Source organism: Marmota monax, unplaced genomic scaffold (genome assembly GCF_021218885.2).
Source record: "Marmota monax isolate L192 unplaced genomic scaffold, Marmota_monax_Labrador192_F-V1.1 WCK01_AAM20220418_F8-fsc00008, whole genome shotgun sequence".
Classification (NCBI taxonomy): Eukaryota; Metazoa; Chordata; class Mammalia; order Rodentia; family Sciuridae; genus Marmota; species Marmota monax.
In genome coordinates, this window is record NW_026694432.1 from 18,484,734 (window position 1) to 18,501,752 (window position 17,019).

Sequence of the window (17,019 nt, forward strand, 5' to 3'; positions counted from 1 at the left end):
TCTCTGGGCTCCACTGAGGGCTTCATGCTCACCCACATACACCCAGCAGCTGCCAACTCATGCCTGGAGGGCCCGGGGGTGGGCAGCATCAGGGGAGGGCCTGGCTGGAGAGCCCCATCATGCTGACTGGGACCCAGGAAGCAGAGCTGGAGGGCAGATCTTTGGTCCATGGGGCAAGTCTCCAAGAAGGATGGACGAATCGACAGGGGGATAAGACTCAGCCAAACGGGACCCAGGAGGCCACTACACCAGATGCACAACCCACACCCACCAGGACTGGGCCTGCCCAGCCCTTTCACGCATACCACCATGGAGACAGACAGATGGACCAGAATTACAGATAAACTGATCACATCAGGAAATATGAACACAGAGAGGACAGAGGCTGAGAGACAGATGCTAACAGGCCAAGGCAAAGAGAGTGGGGATAAGACACAGAGACACATGGGGAAGCAGACAGGGAGCCAAGCAGGTCACCAGGGAAGGCAGACAGGCAGGCCTTCCAACACAGGGAGGCGCCCACGGGCAGAGCGGCCGGGTACCTTGTGTGGCTATGAAGTGGTTTGACCTGTGGTAACCCTGCAACAGAAGAGGGTGTGGTAAGACCCCAGGGAGCAGCTCCTAATGCTCAGCCCCTCCTCCTCTCCCCCAGCAGCACCCCTACCCCACTGAGGAACTGCCCACACTCATGGCCAGGGCCTCCTGAACAGGGTAAGCTCGTCCTCCTGTCCCCAAGGAAGGGAATACAAGTGGGACATCAGCAGCTTGCTGTGTGACCCCCAGAGAGGACATGACTCCCTTGTGGGCCTGGAGGGTCTCCCAATTCACAAAGTGGGGGGGGGGGGTATCTGTTTAAAATGAGGCTGATATTTGGAGAAAAAGTTCAAGGTGACTCTGCCCTGTTCCCAGAGTCCCAGAAGCCCTAATCAATCCTAGACCCCAAAGGTGTCAGCTCTTCCAACCCCCCTCAGGGCATTCAGGATAGACGGTCCTCAGCCATGAGGCCCCACCCCCACCTCAGTCACCCAGCTCAGGGGGACCTGATGAAGGCTTCAGGTTTGGAAGCAAATGGCTCTTAGATAAAATGCTCAAATCTTTAAAAGCAATTACAATGATAGCAATGAACTTTTCTGAGACTCTCTTATGGCTACATACTAAGCACTTCACCTGAACAAAGAGAGGTCAAGGGCTACTTCATCCTGCATCCCCAGAGCCCTGGGCTAAGGAGAGGCCCCAGTAGCCTGAGGGTCCCCGACAGGCCCTCATCTTTCTGGGACAGAGAGCCCACCCAATACCCAGGGCACCAGTGCAGGCAGAGCAGAAAAGAGAAGAAGTACTGCAGGGCAGGAGAGAGAAAACAATCAAGTTCAGCCCCTGCTCCCCCCTTGTCCCCAGCTCGCTGCAACTAACTCTTTTGGCCCCCTGGACTTCCCAGGCCCAAGAAGCCCTGGGCCAGACTGCCCAGGTTCAAATCCCAGCTCCACCTCTTTCTAACTGCATGCACTGAAGCCAACAGCCCTTCACCCCGCTGTGCCTCCAAGTCCACACCCGTAGGGTGGAATGGCCACAGGCAGTCCTGAGGAGAAAATAAAGCAATCAATGTTGAGTGTTTGGCACTGTGTCAAGCACCAAGTCCACACTTAATAGTTGCTCTTATGCTACTACTACTGATGTAAAGATCCAGCAGTGTCCCTGAAGATCCAACAGTGTCAATGTCAAGAACTGCTTGAGTGGGAGGTTCTTTACTGTAGGGCTAAGGATCCAAGTCTGGGAGTCTAATGGGCCCAGTTCCCAGCTGTAGCTCTGCCAAGCAGTAGCTGTGAGACTCTGAACCCCAGGAGGGGACTTCTGTCCTGGAGATCTTGGGAAAAGGCAGACTGGGATTCAGAAGGTCTGAGCAGGGGCCTGGGACTGAGCATTGCCAACCAGCTCCTGAGGGTCCTGATACTGCAGGGCCTCGAGCACCCTGAGGAGCAGCCAGGCTCTCAACTTTTTTTTTTTTTTTTTTGTAGTTGGAAATGGACAGCAGGCCTTTATTTTGTTTATGTTTATGTGGTGCTAAGATCAAACCCAGTGCCTCACACATTGCTAAGCCACCGTTCTCCTCTGCAATAGGAGGCCAACAGCAAGACATGTGCTCAGATGCAGTTGTTACCTCCTATGAAAAGGAACAAAACCCAAAGTAACTAGTACTGAAAAGGGTCACTCAGTCCTCACAATGGCAGCCTCTCCAGGTCTACCCTAAATCCCTCCTGCTGCCGCTCTAAGCCACTGTTTCTATAAGAGGCCAGAAGAGGCAGGTGGAGGAGGACGAGGGCTGTCCAGGGGCTGCCCTCCCACTCTCGGCACCAGCCAAGTGGAAACAGCCTATCCCACCTCAAATCAGGGTCCCCCCCAAGGCCAGACACCTCATCAGATTCAGCCACCTCTGAATACTGCACCCCAGGGCCCAGGACAGGCCAGTGCTCAAGCACCAGTCAGTAGATAACAGAGGAACAGAACTCAACTAAAACTGACCAACCGGACTGGGGATGTGGCTCAGGGGTAGAGCACGAGACCTTGAGTTCTATCCCTGGCACTGCTTCCAAAAAAAAAAAGATCAATTTGACAAATAAGCAGCTGGTCTAAAATTCAGCTCTGTTCTGCTGAACCCCCAGGACCTTCTCTCTTGATGTTTGGAGGCATCATTCTGAAGAAAGCATGGTCCAGGGGTCCATTTTGTCACACTTTGAAGCAAGTGTTTAAGCAAACAACCTCCATATCTGCACATTATCTTTAAAAAAAAAAAAAATTTAGTTGTGGTTGGACACAATGCCTTTATTTTATTTATTTATTTTTATGTGGTGCTGAGGATCGAACCCAGGGCCTCATACATGCAAGGCAAGTGCTCTGCCACTGAGCCACATCCCCAGCCCTGCACATTATCTTTTTAAATACATGTATACTATTGCACCATTATGTGACAGAGAGGACACACGTGGAAGTTTAAACTTATCAAATTTTAAAGGAGCCTGAGTAGAATACCTCGCACCAACCCTCCTTAGAGACCAGCATTAGAGAGCACCCGCCCCATGCTCCAGGAAGATGCGCAGGGCCTGGGAACCTCTCCTAGTCACACACCTGAACCCTTGCTGGAGTCTGAGGGACACTTATCTGCATTATAGGCAAGAACCCCTGGCATCCCAATGCTCCCCAAAGAACAAGAACTGCAGTGTGGCCAGGTATGGTGGTACACACCTGTAATCCCAGAGACTTAGGAGGCTGAGGCAGGAAGATTACAAGTTCAAAGCCAGCCTCAGCAACTAAACATGAGGCCCTAAGCAACTTAGTGAGACCCTGTCTCAAAATAAAAACGGCTGGCCAGGTGCAGGGCACGTGCCTGGAATCCCAAAGGCTCGGGAGGCTGAGGCAGGAGGATTGCAAGTTCAAAGCCAGCCTCAGCAATGGGGAGGCACTAAGCAACTCAGTGAGACCCTGTCTCTAAATAAAATACAAAATAGGGCTGGGGAGGTGGCTCAGTGGTCAAGTGGCCCTGGGTTCAATCCCCAGTATGAAAAAAATAAAATAAAAAGGGCTGGGGATGTGGCTCAGTGGTTAAGCAACCCTGGATTAAAAACAACAACAAACAGTGTGGTGTGAGGGTTGAGGGCTAAGGTTGGATTTTGGCTTTGAGCAAGTCACTTTTTTTTCATCTGTCAAATGCTCGTCAGTCGGGTTCCCACCTCACAGAGTGCGGTAAAGGTAAAACATGTATTTAAAGTGCCTGGCACACAGCAGGTTCCCGGTCAGTGACACGGTTGCAATCCGGCATTGCGAGATGAACTAAGCTAAGTCCTCCTAAGGGTCTGACAACAAGGGACAGAATGGGGCAGGCACTCCACCGCAGGGCGCGCCCACAGTCCTCAAAGCCGCCACCTTTTGTGAGCCTAATCCTTCTTCCAAATTGGAGAATTTTACAAACCCACTCTGTGACTGCACTTAAAATAAGGGGTACATCTGGGATGATCGATCATCTCTGCCAAATGTGACTGTGAGGACCTTTCACTTTCTATGTCAGTCTCTCCACATCGTCTGAAAGTCTGATAACAAGCAGAATGTTAGCAATGATTAAAAAAAAGCAAGAAATGTGTTTTTTAAAGGAAAATAGAAGAGGTATCCTCAAAATAGCAAAGACTCCAATCATTAAATATAATGAAAATAGAATATATGAATTAAAAATAAAATCAGAGGCTCCCTTGATGAATCAGGGTTTTAATTCTCCAAAAGAAGATGGTACAATTTTTTTTTAATGAATACCCAACTACTCCCCTAAAAAAACATTGAGGGTAAACTGGTTGGAGTTGAGTTTTACACAAACTGATCATGGCAGGGTTTGAACGCTCAGGAATCTAGTTTTAGGGGGACTGAACAAGAACGGTCTAAAGACCCTGACCCCTAAGTAGCAGAGACAAGACCACCCAGGGTAGCTTCCCCCATCCCCCTCTCTCAAGGGCCCTGCAGAAGGTACAGCCAGCAAGGTTCATGGGGAATAGGGGACAGGGTTGAGGACAAAGGTGACAGACAGGGGTGGCCAGAGCAGAGGGCCAGGTGAAGCACCCCAATACTGCTGCCTATCTCAAAGTGGGGGAGGAGCTGCTTACAACAGGGACCCTGTGGCTGTCTTTAGCCCTGGGCCACCCCTGGCGAGGCGGCTGAAGTGGACACTGGTGCTGGGCACACAAGGAGAGGGGAAGGAGGCGGGAGAGAGAGCCAGAGACAAAGTCTGAGATACAGCCAGTCAGACAGACAGGAGGAGAAGCAGGAGGAGGGGGAGATACTTACTTCTCGGTTTATCCGAATCTTAATGATTCCAGTGAGGGAACAGGACAAAGCAAAAGAGACAGATGTTAGGCCAGAGGCAGAGAAGGTGGGCCCGGCCGGCACAGGAGTGGCCAGAAAGGTCTACGTGAGCAGGAGAGGCAGAGCAGAGATGGGTGGGCCAGGCTGGGCCAGAGAGGTGGGAGTGGCATGTCCCTGCTAGGGCCCAAGAGAAGTCAGCTGGGACCCTGACATGGCTGAGGACAGGCTCTCTGTTATCGAAGCTGCCCACATCTGCCAGGTCAGGCCCAGCACTTATCCCAGCCAAGGGACAGGCTAGGAGACGGGGAGAAGGCAAGGGATTCTGGGAAGCAAAGGGTGGCCCGTCTGACCCCAGGAGGAAGACAGAAGAGGGAGAGGAGAGACGGTGTCTGGAGTCCCAACTACCTCGGCTCCCATGACACTCTGCTCCTTGGGCCTCGTCCTCATGCTCCCTGCCTGGGATTCCGCTCTAGCCGCCCAGAGGAGCTCCAGCCCAGCTTCCTCCACGCAGCCTGCCCCTGGGAAAGGCCCTCCTCTCTTCTGGCCCGTCCTCTCCATCCAATCTGAAGTTATTGGACTTGTCTGTTCACTGGCCTCCCCCACTAGAACATGCGTGTTCAAGGACAACAGGGACTGCGCCTGTCTGGTTCACATCTGTACCCCTGGTGCTCAGGCACTCAAAATATATTTTGTATATTTCCATAAATGAATAAATAATGCTCTCACAAGCTTGGTTTGCTGCAGGGGGCGGGGGAGCCTGATTAGAGTCCCTGGGCCTCCCCCATTACCTCCCTCAGCCATACCCACTGAGCAGACTCAAGGCCTCTTCTTGACACCCATGGTCAGGACTCCTGGCTGCCCGCCCTGTCTCTGGCTCTTCCCTCTAATCCAGCAAGTTCCAACTACTGCAGTAGAGGTTGCGATAGCCTAATGGCTGGGAGCAAAGCCTCTAGAGACACAGAGACACTGAGTTCAGTTTTTTCTTTAGCACTCACTAGCTATACGACCTAGGACCAGCAGTTTCACCTCTTTGAATCCTACTTTGGTCACCTATAAAGGGAGGTCACAAAACTAACTACTTTGTAGTGTGATTGTAGGTATCATAAAAAATGCAATGTTGAATGTAAAGTGCTTGGCACATAGTACATGCTCAATAAACATGCATTACTGTTCTTTTATTTCTTTATTTTGTGGGGCTGGGATGGAACCCAGAGCCTTTTACATGCTAGGCAAGCACTCTACCACTGAGCTGTAGCTCCTAGCCTGCCCTACAGTCCTTTAAATATCACTTTGATTATAAGCAAAACACTTTTCACAACTCCCTGGCGTCCCTAGGAAAAAGTTCAACTGCTTAGCCTGCCCCTCGAGGCCTCCACCATCCAGCCCCCGCTTACCTCTTCAGCCTCACTGTGCCTCGTGAGAATCCCACCCCCAAGCTCTTGGGCCCTCAGCAAGAAGGGACCCTTCCTCCTCAGCCCTCAGTCTCACTGTCTGCCATCTCTCAGGCCAACTCCAGCCTGCAGGGAGCCATCCTGAAGGCTGCCTCCCTCTGTCCTCCCCCTCCTCTGAGCTCCCGAGCTCGGAGCGCTGGAGACAGGGGTGCTCATAACTCAGCTGTCTGAACCCCCCTGACAGGTTTCTGTCCTGCCTGGACAGTCAGCCAGAAGTGCGCAGGGCCAGGCCAGGGGCAAGGCCAGGGGCAAGGCACTCACGTCGATGTAGTTGGCATTAATGTAGTCGGCACTGGGGTCTCCCAGCATCGGGTGGAGCTTCACGCGGTGCCGGTCATCTGTAAACACAGAGCAGATGGACAGGGCTGTGCCTGGAGCCCAGAGCCAGGGCAGGGGGAAACACCCCTGGGCAGCCAGGTCATCTAGGGGCTCAGATCCGACCAGCAGGTTCGGGACACTGAATGGAAGGGTGCGCAGGACAGGCCAGAGGTTAGAGTCTAGGCTGTGGTGTGGAGTCCAGGAGGCCCAAGGGGTATACGGCCAGCCCAAGCCTGAGCAGGTCTTAACCCCCCAAGCCTCAGTTTCCTGTAAAAGGAGAATTATATTGTCCCCCACTTCACAGGGTAACTGGGAGGGATGAGTGAGGTGACAGGCGTAGTGCTCAGCGCTGTATCAGGCCCTTGTAAGTGGAGGCCGAGACCACTACCACCTCCACCAGTGCCCCAGGGCTCCCCCTGGCCATGCTCCCCTTCCAGCTCCCTCCCCCACAGCTCCCCCCAGGACTCACAGGCAGGCACAGGCTCCTGCCGGCCTCCCTTCAGCTTGTCCTTCTTCTTGGTGGCGTCCCAGCCCTCAAAGAAGCTCTGCCAAAAGGGGAGATGGCTGTCAGTGGGAGTGGAGGACCCCCCAAGCCTCGCAGGACCCCTGCTCCTCAACAGGGAGGATGGAGTGGGGTCATGATGAGGGCCAAGCTCGGGGCTGCACTTGGAGCATGAGGTTCTTTCATCAGCGAGGATGAGGTTCAAAACCAAGGAGTGTGGGAGGAAGGGAAATGAGGCAGGAGGGGGAAGGGCCGGAGTTCAGACAGTGTAGAACGCAAGTCAGGCTCAGAACAAGGGCCAGATCCAGATTTGAGCTGGGAAGAAGGCAAAGGTGAAGGGTAGGGTACGGATGGTGTCGTCGTCCAGATGGAAGGAGGTTGGGATCCAAGGCAGGGTTCACATGGAGCTCGGGATGACAGTCCCTCAGGCTGGAGCTAGGCCAACCTCAGTGAGGACAGCCGGGTTCAGATCAGAGGAAGGATAAGGATCAGAGGACCAAGAGGGAGATGAGATTTAAGGTCAGATTTCAAATCAGGTTGAGGGTCAAGGTCAAGGTCAAAAGAGTTAGGCTGATTTGGAGACAGTCAGAGTAGGGGTCTAGCCAGGGCTGGGCTGAGGATTGCGAGAGTCAGGATCCACAGTGAGGAGGACCAGGGAGGCCAGGGCAGGGGTCCTGGCTGGACAGGGGCCGTGCATGCACCTCGTACTCCTGCTTGAAGCCATAGCCCTCAGCTGTCTTCATCTGGTTGATGTGTTGCAGAAGGTCGGCCACCCGCACTGCAGGGTGCAGCTGCCCCGTGTGGTACGGGGAGCCCTTCCGGCCACACGGACGCCGTGGTGAGCCCCCCAGGAGGCTGCTGGCCTCGGTGACTCCAATGCTGCGCTGGTCTCCTGCGGTCAGAGGAAGGAGAGGGGTTTCTGCTATGCACAGGCCCCAGCCTCAGAGCCCCAGGTGGACTCAGGGGCAGGGAACATGGCCAATATGGAAGATGCCTGGATTGTTCCCTGGAACTAAAAGGCCTCGCTAGGCCCACCCTGTGTGATACTGGGCAAGTCCCTTCCCATCTGCATCTCAGGTCTCCCAGTTATGAAATAAGCAGGTCACATCAAGTGACCCCTGCCACTCTTCCCACATTCTCACATCACCCCACATGGCTTCACCATGAGGCCTGCAGGGGGAGTGCTCGGCAGAGCCCCTGACAGCTGCCCTCTTTCTCCCTCTCCACCAGGGAACAATCTGGAACACTGGCAACTCCCAGCAATTATCCCCATTCAAAGATAAGCAAATCAGAATGAGCTGCGGCTGCCTCCTGCACAGATGAACGGAGACACCTGAATAAACGCGTTTCTCCTGCGCAAGCGTTTCCATTGTCAGCCGGTGTGGCATCCAGTCAGGGGGGCAGGGGTGAGAGGCTCCCGGGGCCCCACACCCCCAGCGCCCCTCCCCCGGCCACCTCCTCCTGGCTCTTTGGGTCAGCATCTCCAAGGACATCCCACCCTGGTTCAGGAGGTCAGGCTCTGCAACCACTGCGCCTCCCTCCTCGGCACACTCCCTGGGCGCTCACCTCCCTCCTGTCCCTCCTGTCCCTCCTGTCCCAGGTAAGGCTCCAGGGCTCACTCAATCCTGCCCTCCACTTCTCACAGCTCTTTTGCAGGTCTGAGCTGGCAGGAGCTGTGAGGGACCCTGGAGGGATCTAGATGACGGAGCCTCCCTTCCCTGTGCCCTTGCACCTGGGGCCCCTTCGGCCCCCAAAGCCCCCGGTCCCTCCACCCCCCTCCGCCCTTCCCCTCCTCCCCTACTCTTTGTGCTGGTGACTTACTCATCCTCAGGTCTCAGCCAAAATGATCCTCCGTGGGGGAGCCTCTCCACCACTAACTGGCAGGGTAAACGCAGGATCCCGAGGTCTGACCCCCTGATGACCTTAACTTCCCCAAGCCCCATTCAAGTCAGGGAGGCAGCCCCCTCTGCTTGATCCCCCTTCCTGTGCCATGGTTTAAAAATGGCCTCCAGACAGAAAGTCAATGGGGGGGGGGACTCCCCTTATTTGTCTCTCCTCTCAAGAATCAGTCCTGAGCTACCTCAAGTTCCAGTGTCTGGAAACAATTGCTTCATATCTTTATCTGAATTTCTGGTTGCTTACAGCTAGAGGGCATGTCAAGTACCCATTATACCATCATGGGCCAGATGCCCCGACCCTTGATTTTATAGATTGGGAAACTGAGGTTTAAAGAGAAGAGACCGGCCTCATGTCATAGTTGCCAAAATGTATTCCAGAAAATACTAAAGAGGCAAGATGTTTAAGTGGTATTCCATTAAAAAGAAGATGAGAAGGAGATGGCGAGGAAGGGTTCTGTATTTTAAATCAGTCTGTGCAATTCTGGTGTAAGCAAAAATAAATAGGTTTGTTTCCCTGTAAGACCTCTCAGGGCTTCCACGTTTGTGCACATTTTAAGTCTCCGAGAGATGAATGGAAATAGCAGCGTTTCACAACCATCTCTCACCACGCAGGCCGCTTTTTGTTTGTTTCATGAAACACCCTCAGGGAAACAGTGTAATAACACCCTCAGGGAAACAGTGTAATGTGGAGATGGAGAGACGGGCTCTGGATTCAGACAGATCTCAGATCAAATCCCAGCTCTGCCTGTGACCTTGGGGACCCTTACTTAATCTCTCTAAACTTCCATTTTCATGTTTCAGATGAAGATAAAAAAATGCTACTACCCAATATATGATGATGTAAATATTAAATACGATGACGCGCATCAGGCACCCAGCCCGGCACCTGGCTCGCGATGGGCACTGCACATGGCAGCAGTTGGCACTACTGGTCATTTCCAGGAAAGGCAGCTGGCTGACTTGGTCCTTCTCTACATGAGGTCACTTGGTCCAGGGCCTGAACAGCAGCCTGAAAAGTGGATTCTAAGGAGCAGCCACAACAAACACAGAGGACAGTGTGCTGCTGATTTCCAGAAAGACTACTGCTGGCTCCGAGGACTCAGGGAATTCATGAGACAGAGCAGCCTCAGTGCTCCCCGGGGAAACCCAGCCAGAGGCTCCACAGAGCTCTTCAGGTGAGAAGGAGCAAACATGGGTGGCAGGGATCAAGGAGCTCATGCCAGAGATCCTGAGGGGCTGGCATCCCCCAACGAAGCCCCACAAGCAGGCCACCATCAGCTCACAACAACAGATGAGGACCAGCAAAAGATGCCACCTGGTTGACATCCTGATGGGAAGCCAGTGCCGAATACGCACAGTTTACAGCTGAGCCCAAGAACAACACTCAACATTCTGTAAATAAGACCACCAGAAAAGGAGGGAGCGTGGACCACGAGGTTTCCAGAAGGATCCTCCATTTCCTGGGCCCAGAGAAGCAGGCCTCTCTCTATTCTCCCAGCCCAGGAATTCTCCTGTGGGATTTAAGGCACACTCCTGACCCCACCCTTTGCCCCATCCCTCAAGGATGGGCTGGTCCACACCTGGCAGCCCCTGAGAGGGAGGAAGCGAGGGAGGAGGATGAGAACCTGCCCTATGAACCACCATAACCTCTGTACATGCAATGGGGAGGGCTGGGGCCCAGAGAAAAGAGCGCTGGCTGGGTTGGGAGGCCAGAGACCTATATTCTAATTCTGACTCAAATCCCTTGACCTCTCTTTTCTTGATCCAGAAAAGAGGATCCTCAGACCTTCCTTGGAGATGGGCCCTTTCCCTAATTCCCACCCCCCTCAGATGGAGGAGGTCCTCCGTTACACAATCTGACAGCATCCAGAAATTTTCCCCCACTGTTCGCAATTAGTAAATAACTGAGGAAACAGCCTGTAATCACAGCTAATCATTTCTAACACACCTAGGATCCACCCAGGACGGAGGCACTGTCTTCATCGCCCTTGTGCAAATGAGGAAACTGAGGCCCAACAGGGTTATGCTACCTGCTCACCTAGTGGCAGCGCTTGGATTTGGAACCAGGCCCATCTGCCTCGGTGGCCCTGTCACCCACTCTGTCCTGCCTTTGCTGTTTCCCTCTCCCTGATAAGGGCCGTTTGTGCAGATGAAAGAAACTGGCACTTGTGTAGCAAAGCAGTTGGCAAGAACCCCTGGCACCCACTGGGGTCCACAGCTCCAGATGGGCACGGCCCAGAAGGGTTTGTGGGTTTTCACAGGACAGATTTCAGACACAATGGGGGCCCCTGCCCACCTGGCTTCTTCATGCCAGCCTGCTACCTCTTACCCAGGGTTGCCAAGTCTTCCGTTTAAACATCTGCATAGGAGGGTGTCGAAATCCACATGGTTTTCTAATCTGAGCCATAAATATCTGGCTTCCACTACTTGGGAAAGAAAAGAAGAAAGGGGAAGCTGGGCCAGCCGGCAGAATGTAGATAAAGAGAGAAAAGGAACTCTCCTGGCCACAACAGTTCCCAGCCGTCACCCCTGGGCCTGCACTCCGCAGCATCCTGACCTGAGTGCCTCCCCAGCCCTCATCCATCAAATCCATCTCAGCCAAAATGCTCACCAGCCCACCTGTGTCTTCTAAAAACTCCTGACAGCTTCAATGGTCCCCACCCTCCTCAAGACAACCAACCCGGTCCTGGCCTCCTGGGGTCACTCTTGACTTCCAACTAGTCATTTCCCTGGGGAACAGAGTTTCCCACCCCTGTGATCTCTCAGCAGGACTAAGCAGCAAGACCTGTGTCCACAACACCCACACTTCCCAGCCCCCACCAAGCCCCTCATCATGCAGCACTCCTGCCCTGTCCTCCCCCTCTGTCGGTCCAAATCCTACCCATTCCCCAAGGCTCAGCAAGATGCGGCAGAAATAAGAGTTTGCAATTCAGGAAGATTTGCATTGAAATCCTCCTGGCTCTGCCACTTTCCCCGCTGTGTGACCAAATCAAGTGACTTCCCCTCTCAGAGCCTGTTCCCTCATTTGTAAGATGCAGGGTTGGTAATAGCTAGAGATCAGGGTAACGCTGGGAGAATTTCTAGATGCTGACTACAAAGAGGACATGGTTAATGAATGTGCGTCCATGAATTTGAAAACTTAAATGAAATGGACAAATTCCCTGTCAAAGACAACATATCAAGTGACTTTAAAAAAATAAAAAATCTAAATAGCTATTTACTCCTTTAAAATAAATTTGATTAGAATTTTAAAATCTTTCCATACATAAAATAACAAAAAAAATAGATTTTTTTAAATATTTATTTTTTAGTTATAGTTGGATACAATACTTTTACTTCATTTATTTATTTTTATGTGGTGCTGAGGATCGAACCCAGGGCCTTGCACATGCTAGGCGAGCACTCTACCTCTGAGCCACAACCCCAGCCTGAAGATTTTTTTTTTTAAGATTTTTTTTTTTAAAAAGTGAATTCTACCAAATTTTCAAGGAGAAAATTATTCCATGATAAAGGAAAAAGAGAAGAGACCCCAATACATTTCTGGTATCAAAATCTTTAAATTTTAAATCCTTAAAATAAGACAAAGACTCCTGCTATCATCACTTCTATTCAGCACAGTGCTGGAGGTCAGAATCCTGATGCCAGAAATCAGACAGGGAAAGTAAAAATAGAAAAATTATAGGCCAACCCTACCAAGGAAGACAGCTTTAAAATGTTGAAAGATAAGTACATGCAATCCAACAATCTGAAAAAATTATACTACATCCAGATCGAGTTGAATTCATCTGAGGAAATTAAGGTAATTTTAACATTAGGAAAATCTAAAACTGTCACTTCATTAACAGATGAAAGGAAAAAAATATCCCAATACCTGCAGGAGAAAACTTTTGGTAAGTTTAATGTCCACTTAAAATAAAACCTCTTAGCAAACAAAAAACCAAAGGGAGCTTTAACCTGATAAAACATTTCTAGTAAAAGCCTAGAGCAAAAACTTCATTCTCAGTGGTTCAAATGTCAGAAGTCTGCCTTTAAAATAAGACAAAGAAGCCGGGATGGAGGGTGGGGGCGCGCACGCCTGGATTCGATCCTCAGCACCACATAAAAAATGAATAAAATAAAGGCATTCTGTCCATCTGCAACTACAATTTTTTTTTTAAGTTACAATAGGGCTGGGGATGTGGCTCAAGTGGTTAGCGCGCTCGCCTGGCATGTGCAGGGCGCTGGGTTCGATCCTCGGCACCATATAAAAATAAAATAAAGATGTTGTGTCCACCGAAAACTAAAAAATAAACAAATATTTAAAAATCCTCCCTCTCTCTCCCTCTCACTAAATAAATAAATAAATAGATAGATAGATAGATAGATAGATAGATAGATAAATAAAATAAAGACTTAGCTACAACTTCTAGTCCATGTGATTTCGGCACAGGGATCACCAAATTGCCCAAAGAGGAGAAAAAGCTCAAACCACTCCCCGAACACACAGAAATGTGATCTACAAGGAGGGTGGCACTGTCAATCAGCAATGAAAGTAGGAACTGTAGGAACTGATGCAGGGCCAGGCATAGTGGCATGCTCCTGTAGACCCAGCTACTCAGGAAATGGAGGTGGGAAGATTGCTTGAGTGCCCAAGTTCAAGACTGGCCTGGGCAATGGAGCAAGACCCAAAGAATCTCAAAGGAAAAAGAAAGAAAGCAATGATGTCAGGACAGCCAATTATTCCCTTTGGAGGAAAGAAAATCCTTAATTCATCCCACACACACAAATCAATTCCAGATGGATAAAGATTTAAATGTGAAATGCAAAACATTAAAACTTTGAGGAAAAAAAGTTAAAAAAAAAAAAAAACAACTTCATGACATTGGCTAGGGAAGAAATTATTTAAGAAAACAACAAAAAGTAAAAATCACAAAGAGAAAGGCTGACGAATTTGACTACATTAAAATAAAAACTCTCTGTTCATCCAAAGACACTATAAATAACCCAGAAAGATAAGAAACAAATTGGGAGAAGATATTTGCAATTCATATGTGACAAATGATTATTATCCTAAATATGTAAAGAACTGCTAAAAACCACTAAGAAAGCAACAAACAAAAAAACCAACAGAAAATTCAGTAAAAGATATGAACAGGCATTTCACGAAAGAGACCTGAATGGCCGATAATGACTTCAAAATATGTTCAACCTCATTAGTAATCAGAGAAATGCTAATTAGGATGACAGAGAATTACCATTTTATACAAACCAGTTTCTAGGAAAGCGAAGGAGGCTGGCAATTTTGGTCCCGCCCTGGAGCCACAAAGTCTTCGATGCTGCTCCCAGGAGTGGAAACAGGCAAAAACACTTTGGGATACAGCTCGGTACCATCATTAAGTTGGACAAGCACGGACTCCATAATCCAGCAGTTCTGCTTCTAGAACCACATATGCAGAGCTCCTCAAGGTTCACCTAAGAACATCCTCTGCAGCCTCGTTTGTGATAACAAGAAAACTAGAGCCAAGGATGGAAGAATGGAGAACCCAACTGTGACACAGCCGTATAATGGAAAAAGTATCCATCGGAGAAAAATAAAATGTACACATCTGAGAAACATGATGCTAGGCTGAAAGAGAGACTTCACTTTTATGAGCTTGAAAATGACTGACAATCCACAATGCATTTCGGGGTGACGCATGCACACACCTAGGTAAAACCACTCACAAAAGGCAAGAAAATTATACATGCAAATTTCAGGGCCATCATGTATGTCTAAGAGTGAGGCAGCTGGGGAGGAATCCCCGACTCCTATTCTAATTCACCAGCAGGGTTCACTGGTATTTGTTGTATGATGATGATTTTGTGACTTTCATAGCATTATATATTTTCTTTTATACGAATCAATGCTAAACAGAGAACAAAAAAATGAAGCACAGAACAGTTAATTCACTGTACTCTGAAGCCAGACCCAGCACTAAATGATTTACACACATTGACTCATTTAGTTTTCATATCTGCCCTGAAGGGAACTGTTCACCAGCAGAGACATCCCTATTTGCATTTCACACAGGAGAAAACACGGGTGCACCAGCGAGGTAAGCAACTTGCCCCAGGGCATACAACCAAAAAAGGGATCTAAGAGACCAGCCCAGGTCTGGGTGGATCCCTCTCAGCCACTGGATCCCCTCCTGTCACACAACAGGACTCAACAGTGGGTGAGGCTCCTCTGGTCCCCTCTGATCAGAACAGCATCTCCTCTTGACAAGGTCCGTCACAGTGGACCTTACTGTGCCAGCAGAGCTCCTTGCAAGTGCCTCCAGTCCACCGTGCAAACACACCCCCAGGGACTTCTGGGAGTCCCCTGGCCAGTGCTGGTGGCCAGCAGGAATCAAAGCTAGGCCTGGTGAGGAGAGTTTCACAACTCATCTGAAGTGGGGTGGACACCATTCTGTTGGCTCAGGTGGGGAGTCCCACAGCCTGGGGAGGGGCTCAAGGGCCGGACACTCACCCCGGGGGCTGTAGCCAGGGGCGTCCATGAAGGACAGGCCCAGCCGCTCATCCTCCTGCAGGGTGCTCTGGTCTGTGAAGCTCCGGTCCACAGCGCTCATCATGTGCGTCTTCTCCTGGCGGTAGTTGACGGTGGCCTTGGTCATGTTCACTGGCTTCCTGCAGATGGGGGTTGACGACAGGCACTCTATGGGGCTGGACAGCCCCAGAGCGGGGAGCGGAGGCCCAACAGTCAGGGAGACAAGGTCAGGAATGGGGCACCATCCTAGGCACATCTCTGGATGCACAGGGGGCTCTGCCTCCATCTTTCACTTTCCAGACCCAAAGAGCTGCTGTCCCCTAAGATAAAGGCGACTAGTGGTGGCTGGGACCTGTTCCTAACTCTGTTCACTCTCTCAAGAAATGGATATGAAGCTTCCTCTGGATCTATTATGGTGTAGCAGCAAAAGACATGGCGCCCAAATGAGGAGGAAGGCTGGCCAGGTCCAGCCCCAGAGGCCATGCTCTCCTGAGGGACCTGCGCTGGGAGTGCCTCCCAGCAGGACAAGGCGTGGCTGAGCAGGAGCTCAGGAGTCTCCCTGCATGTGCAAACTCCAACTTGGCTCTTCGTACTCCCAGAAGCCCCTGGGACAGCCCCACCATGGCCCCCCCAGCGGGGTCCAGACCCCCATCCACCAGTCCATCCCACTACTGACGGCAGCAGAGGGAAGAAGTGGGAGCAGCCCCTCCCTCAGCCCCGGTTCATGGGTAGGGACCGCAGTCTGTGACTAGAGGGACTTGGAGCAAAGTGGGGGACGGGGGCGGGGGGGACAGGGGGACAGGGGACACAGCTCCATGGAGGAGGACAAAGAAACTGGCAATGAGGAAACAACTTAGGACCTCTGGAAGCTGAGAAGAGCCCACGGGGCCCAGCCACAGGGAAGGCTGGAGGGGAGAGTTCTGCCCGCCAGCTTGGCTACAGCATGCAGGATGTGACGCAGACCTGAGTAAGGACTTTCAAGTCATAAGTGCTCAGAGACACTGACCATCAATGGGGACAAGGAGGACCATGAATCCCTTCCGGGAAAGCAACCTCCAGCCAGCGTGTCCTGGACTCAAGAGCTGCCTGGCGCAGAGGCGGACAAGATGACCCACCTCCCCACACACCAGGCTCTGGGCATCACCCTTACTGTGACCCAGGGTTGGTGCCAAAGAGCCCTTTGGGGACAGGTGAGAAGGCTCTGTGGTTGTGATCTTGATCACCCTGACGAGGAAGAGTCTGAGGATGAGGGGGAGGGTGGGTGTGAAGGAAAATAGCCAGGAGGGGGAGAGGGGACCGCAGAGGGAGGGACAGGCCGGACAGTAGCCAACACAGGAAGACAGACACAGACAGACAGCAGGCAGCTGGCCAAGCTGCTGAACAGTGGCCCCAACACGTGGACACAGGCCTGGAGGCGTCTCCAGGGGAGCACCACAGGGCTCTGTTTCCAGCCCAAGGCTCTTGGCCTATGGGGAAGAAGAGCCACAGAAACGAACCCCCAGACCC

The 17,019-nt window shown here is 51.3% G+C and overlaps 1 protein-coding gene across 12 annotated transcripts in view; it reads right to left on the minus strand.

Moving 5' to 3' along the window:
- The window catches only part of Ptpru (protein tyrosine phosphatase receptor type U), a 71,518-nt gene that overhangs the window by 12,638 nt on the left and 41,861 nt on the right, over positions 1–17,019 (minus strand). For 7 of the 12 annotated variants that reach the window (XM_058570967.1, XM_058570973.1, XM_046468771.2 and 4 more), the window contains 5 exons: positions 15,496–15,653; positions 7,812–8,002; positions 7,078–7,153; positions 6,552–6,628; positions 543–579 (listed from right to left, as the gene is read on the minus strand). In XM_058570967.1, coding sequence (XP_058426950.1) covers positions 543–579; positions 6,552–6,628; positions 7,078–7,153; positions 7,812–8,002; positions 15,496–15,653 — 539 coding nt within the window. Of the gene's footprint in view, positions 1–542; positions 580–4,821; positions 4,840–6,551; positions 6,629–7,077; positions 7,154–7,811; positions 8,003–15,495; positions 15,654–17,019 lie in introns of all 12 variants that reach the window. The other 5 variants (XM_058570969.1, XM_058570968.1, XM_058570972.1 and 2 more) reach the window with 2 other exon arrangements.